General features: G+C 58.3%; 1 protein-coding gene across 2 annotated transcripts in view; it reads right to left on the reverse strand.

Moving 5' to 3' along the window:
- The window catches only part of LOC127037347 (fibrinogen-like protein 1-like protein), a 33,178-nt gene extending 27,178 nt beyond the window's left edge, over window positions 1–6,000 (reverse strand). For both annotated transcript variants that reach the window (XM_050928961.1, XM_050928960.1), the window contains exon 1: window positions 5,705–6,000. In XM_050928961.1, coding sequence (XP_050784918.1) covers window positions 5,705–5,708 — 4 coding nt within the window. In that variant the 5' untranslated portion in view covers window positions 5,709–6,000. The remainder of the gene's footprint in view (window positions 1–5,704) is intronic.

A 6,000-nucleotide genomic window follows, 5' to 3' on the forward strand; every position in this document is an offset into this window, starting at 1 on the left:
GGGGCCTCCCTGCCCCGGTCCCTGCTGGCACATGGCTCCAGCCAGCAGAGTCCCACCCCACGAAGCTGCCCTCAGCCCCAGCCCCTGGGGACCATTCTTTAATTTAAACAAAGTGCTGCAGAATCCAGGGACCTGGCCGCAGCATTTAGGCCCAGCGTGATACCCTATAGATGTGGGCTGCCACGGGATGCAAGCACCGCGCTCCTGCTACAGCAGCCCCAGTGCCCAGGGGTCTGCACGTGGCCAGGCAGAGCTGCAGGCAGAGCCTTCAGTCTCAGGCTGAAGAGCGGCTCCACCTGCAGTGCGAGTGGGATGGACACTGCCTCTGTCCCACAGGCTCCGGAGCGCAGGGGTCCCAAGTACTCCTCTCTCCCATCCGGCACTAAGGGCCCAAGTCTCTCCTCCCGCTCACATCTCCTCTTTTTCCTCCTGTAGAAAATTCCTCTGGCCCCAGTCTCTCCTCCCCCACACCCCAAACAGAAGAGCTGGTGGCCCGGAGAATTACTCTTGGTGAAGCAGGGAGCAAAGGGCCCATTCCAGCAGCCCCTATGCCCTGCCTGTGAACCTGGTAATGCCAGGCATGTTCTCCAGCAGCGTGGTGCCCATGGGAGCACCCAGTGACACAGTGACAGCAGGGCACAGAGTTACCAGCTGCAGACCTCACTGCTTAGAAATGTGTTTATTCCAAAGCCTGGATCCCCAGGCAGGGCCATGCAGAGGGTGTTTGTGAAGCTCTCCCCATGCTTGGGATGTCACCTTTCCAGGGACCTCTAGGCCTGCTCATTGCGTTGCCGAGCTAAAATGATGCGGAAGAGTCACTCCAGGCTGAACGCTGGTGCATGGGAGTTAGCCCAGTGGAAAAGAGCTCGGAAAGTCTGCAGGGAGGGAGAGGAGAAGGAAAGTGGCCCCATTTCCTTGGTAACCTGGGTACCTCCCCTCAGCAAGGTCTGTGAGGGCAGGCGGGAGGTTTGGCCATGACACACTCTGACCCTTTTCCATCCCTTCGTGAAGTAGGCGTTGGCCTCACTGCAGACAGAAGGGTAGGGAAGGGGTGACTAACAGTAAGACGCTGGTTTGATGAGGATGGCAGAGGCTTGGCAGTTCCCACTACAGAAACTACCCCAGGTGATGCTCCCTTTGACGTTCAGTCGAGCAGAATAACAAGCTGAGTACCACCAGCCCCCACCATAGCTAGATGCACAGTTCCCACTGGAAGTGTCCTGATCCAGGTCTTTAGTGGAGAACTTCATGTTGTCATGCATGGAGTTAGCATTGTTTGGGGCCATGGCGTCCCCTGCAGTCCCCGTGTAAGAGCCCAGCCTCAGCCTGTAGCCGCTGGACTCGTCTTCCAGACCGAAGAGGTTGTAGTCTGCGTATTTCATGGTGCCGGATGAATCGTAGATGACAAACCTGACCTGGTAGACCTTCTGCTTGGCAATCCGATAGATGTACTCCGTCCCCAGCCAGTAGTCATCGTGCACGTTGCCAAAGCCGTACTTGTAGGTGCTCCAGGACTCGGCCCAGGTGATCTGTGTGTCGCGCTGGTTCCGCTGGAGGACTGTCCAGCCCTCGCTGGTGCTGTTCAGCTCACAGTAGACCTCAAATTGGTGGAGTCCTGTGGGCTGGATGACAAAGACGCCGCTGACCCTGTTCCAGGTTATCTCGCTGCAGTCCTTGGGCCAGGCTATGGGCAAAATGAGACAAGGTGTCGAGAACAAAACACCATGGAACAAAACCCCGCTCAGAGACTCAGCTCAGAGATCACAATGGACTTTCCATAAAATCTTTCCTTGGCCTTGTCATAAACAGATAGTTAAGGGTTAATAAAACAGGAGTACTTCATGTCTCTTTTGCCTGAAAAGGGTTAACAAGTTCAGTGAGCCTGGCTGTCACCTGACCAGAGGACCAATCAGGGGACAGGATACTTTCAAATCTTGAGGGAGGGAAGTTTGTGTGTGTACTGTTAGTGTTTGGTTGCTGTTATCTCTGGGTTCTGAGAGTGACCAGACGTGCAACCAGGTTTCTCTCCAATCTCTCTGATACAGTCTCTTATATGTCCAGAATAGTAAGTGCTAAGTAGATAAGGCGAGTTAGGCTTATGTTTGTTTTCTTTATTTGCAAATGTGTATTTGGCTGGAAGGAGTTCAAATTTGTATTTTGCTGAAAGGATTTTAATTTGTACTTGTATACTTAGGCTGGGAGGGTATTCCCAGTGTCTATAGCTGAAAGACCCTGTAACACATTCCATCTTAAATTTACAAAGATAATTTTTACTGTTTTTTCTTTCTTTAATTAAAAGCTTTTCTTGTTTAAGAACCTGATTGTTTTTTCATTCTGGTGAGACCCCAGGGGACGGGGTCTGGATCCACCAGGGAATTGGTGGGGAGAAAGGAGGGAAGAGGGAGAGAAAGGTTATTTTCTCTCTGTGTTAGGATTACTTTCTCTCTCAGGAAGAGTCTGGGAGGGGGAGAGAGAAAGAGGGGGGAAGGTGAATTTTCCTCTCTGTTTTGAGATTCAAGGAGTTTGAATCACAGTGATCTTCCAGGGTAACCCAGGGAGGGGAAGCCTGGGAGAGGCAACGGTGGGGGAAAGAGTTTACTTTCCTTGTGGTAAGATCCAGAGGGTCTGGGTCTTAGGGGTCCCCGGGCAAGGTTTTGGGAGGACCAGAGTGTACCAGGCACTGGAATTCCTGGTTGGTGGCAGCGCTACAAGTACTAAGCTGGTAATTGAGCTTAGAGGAATTCATGCTGGTACCCCATCTTTTGGACGCTAAGGTTCAGAGTGGGGAATTATACCATGACAGGCCTCCTTCCCAACTCCTCCGCCAAGGAATAGCAGCCTGCATTTTGACCAGATCAGGCTGGGTAGAGGGGTCCTGGAGGGGAGCTCTGGACTCTGATGTCCCCATAGCTGTGCCTGAGGAAAGTCTCACCTCTGGCACTCTACTCCCAGATATACGTGTGTGTGTGTGTGTGTGTGTGTGTGTGTCCATGCTACTTGCATACTCCAGCAATTGTGTGAACAACCCCTGGGATGTTCTGGGCTCTCACCCCTGTGGGACACACTTACCACTTACCCTGGGCTACCGGCATGTCACTGGCTCTGCTGTGCCGGAGGCTCCCTGTCCCCTGATCTGTGTGGGGAGGAGAGATCCAAGTGACGTGAGGGATTTACAGAGGATATTCCTAGCTCCACAGCTGGGAATATTCTCAGCGCATTCACCTCCCTGTCCCTCTGCTGGCCCAGTTGCTCCTCACCCCACTAGATTGCTCCAAATTCTGACACCCGCAGGGCGGCAGGAATTCACCTATAATCCCTCCAGAGCAGAGACCTACCCTGGTACCCTCCTCAGCCTGGCCACAGCCCCGCTGCCAAGACCCATCAGCATGTGGGGGCAGGGCACCAATCCCAGAGGCCTGATAGGCTCTGCCTGCATTGGGCACCAACAGGCTCCTTCCCTCTGGGCCAGGGCCCATTCGCAATGCACAAGGTGGCTCCTTGGGCCCCGGGCCTGGATCCTAGCCCTGAGCTCAGGCTCCCCAGCCCTGCCCTGCCTAGCTCGAGCTCTGTGTTAATTCTGCACCAGTCGCCCTGCTGCCGGAGCCCCCCCATCTCATCCCATCTGCCCCCTGCCCCACTCGGGCCCGCGCTGCACCAGTTCACTCCTCTACACCCCCGCAGCTGCTCAAGGCAACCAGCACCTCCTGGCTTTGGCCTGTGCTGCTCCCTGCACTGCAACGGGCCAGCCCTGTGCATCCCCCAACCTCCCTCCCCTCCCTCAAACCGTCAAAGAGCTCAGCATGGTTTGAATACAGAGCTACGGGTGGAGTGTAATTTCTCCCAGTGCCTTCAGGCCTCCATAATCCCCAGACAGCCAGTGAGTGACGTTCTGGGGCCCCAGGGCTGGCAGGGACCCCTAGGGCCAGGGGTGAGGTCTATAGAAGCAGACACACCTGCCTTCAGGTCCTTCAGGTGGATGTTCCTGATTGCATGGGTGGATCCCTGTAAGATGTTCAGGTTGTGTATTTCCAGGGTAAGAACTGGGGCTGACAGGGCCAGCAGGCTGGTGAGGAGCAGGAGACGAGGGCACCGAGCAGCTGCAAAAGGGAAAAGCCGGCGAGAAGCTGGGAACACAAACCCGCCCTTCAGGAGCCGCGACTCCCAGTTCCCTCTGCCAGGGAACGGCACAGCCCTCCCGCCTCGCCCAGCGCAGACTGGCACTGCTGCCCTCGCCCGTCAGTCTGGCTGGGCAGCCGGCCAGTGGCCAGCCATGCTCAGGGCAGACAGGAGACGCTAGGAACCGACCCGGTTGGAGGGGGAGTCTGGGATTTGCCCTGGAGAAATGTTCCTGCCCCACAGACACCCCTGTGCCATGGAAATAACCGAGAGGGGAGGGAGAGTGGGTGAGAGAAAGCGAAAATGGAGATTGGGCTGGGGGGGCACTGAGACCCCCGGGGATGGGGGCTGTGAGGGGTGGGGGGGTGGCCACAGAGCCGCAGGGAAAGGAACGCAGAGGGGTGGGGGCAGGGTGGGTACTGGGAGTTCCTCCTGAAGGGACGGTGGTTGGCCAAGGTCACTCAGCCCAGGATGTGGGAGGGGGACTGGCCAGGGGCACTCAGAGCCCTGGGAGGTGGAGGGGGGGCGCTGGTCAGGGGCACGCAGAGCCCTGGGAGGTGGAGGGGGGTGCTGGTCAGGGGCACTCAGAGCCTGGGGGGGTGTCTGTCTGGGGTGGGCACTCAGAGCCCCAGGAGGTGGAGGGGGGCCACTGGCCAGGGGCACTCAGAGCCCCAGGAGGTGGGGTAGAGGGGAGGGACTGTCCCGGGGCACTCAGAGCCTGGGGGGGGTCTGTCGAGGGGGGGCACTCAGAGCCCCAGGAGGTGGGAGGGAGGCCACTGGCCAGGGGCACTCAGAGCCCCAGGAGGTAGGGTTGAGGGGAGGGACTGTCCCGGGGCACTCAGAGCCTGGGGGGGGTCTGTCGAGGGGGGGCACTCAGAGCCCCGGGAGGTGAGGGGGGGAAGGGTGCACAGGATTTCAGCAATTCCCTGGCAGTGCAGAGATGCTGGCGGCAGGGAGGAGTCAGCCCTGACAATCCCCAGTTGGGATCCCTGGCTGGGCTAGTGGCTATGGGGGCCCATGGCCAGGCTGCAACGGAAGATGACCTGCAGGAAATGCCTCAGCCTCTGCCTCCTGCTAGGAAGGGCCTGGGCCAGACAGTGACCCACCGCGCAGTGTCCCAGCTCCCTGCCCCGCACCGGCAGGGCACAGCCCCTCCTCTGTAGGGTGGTTGGCATGTACCTAAGTGCTGCTTCATCTGTCCCCAAAGGCCTCTCCCAGCCGGTCTCTGGCAACCCCTGCCATTCAGTACGCCACATTACCCAGGTGTGACATACCGAGGGGGGGACCCATCGGGGCTGGGGGGCTGTCACACAGCTGGGGAGTTTCACCCGGCTGGACAGGGGTGACATGTCATAGACTCTGTCTCCCTGGAGCTGCTGACTCTGCTCCTCTGAGTCTCAGCCCGGGTGTCTCTCTGCCCTTCCCCCCAGTTGCCCCCGGGTGAGATGGGAGCGCCCCACGTTGAGTTCTGGACCCACAAGTGCTGGTGGGTTCCAATCCCAGCTGACCACGCCCACCTGCCCTAGTGCGGAGCAGAAGGGCCCAGCGCTGCCCCACAGCCCCTCTGGCTCTCCGAGCCCGCTCTTACCCATCACCTTCCCGCAGCACGTCTGTCCCAGGCTGAACGCTGCTGCTCTGTGCAGAGAGGCCGTCCAGGTGGAGGCAGCACGTGGCTGGCACTTATAGCTCCTGCCGTATGAGGGGCAGGTGCTGCTACCGACTGCTCCCCCTAACCCCGCCCTGCTGCGCTCTGGGGATGCTGCCCTGCTTTGGAGCTGTCAGGTGTCTTCAACTGGAATTAGTTTGGAGAGAAACTGTGCTAAGGAGCCTTATCAGCCCTGGGCAGAGAGTACCTGGGAGCCTGCCTGGGTCGGGCGGGTCTGG

The sequence above is a fragment of the Gopherus flavomarginatus genome, chromosome 19 (genome assembly GCF_025201925.1).
Source record: "Gopherus flavomarginatus isolate rGopFla2 chromosome 19, rGopFla2.mat.asm, whole genome shotgun sequence".
NCBI classification, from domain to species: Eukaryota; Metazoa; Chordata; order Testudines; family Testudinidae; genus Gopherus; species Gopherus flavomarginatus.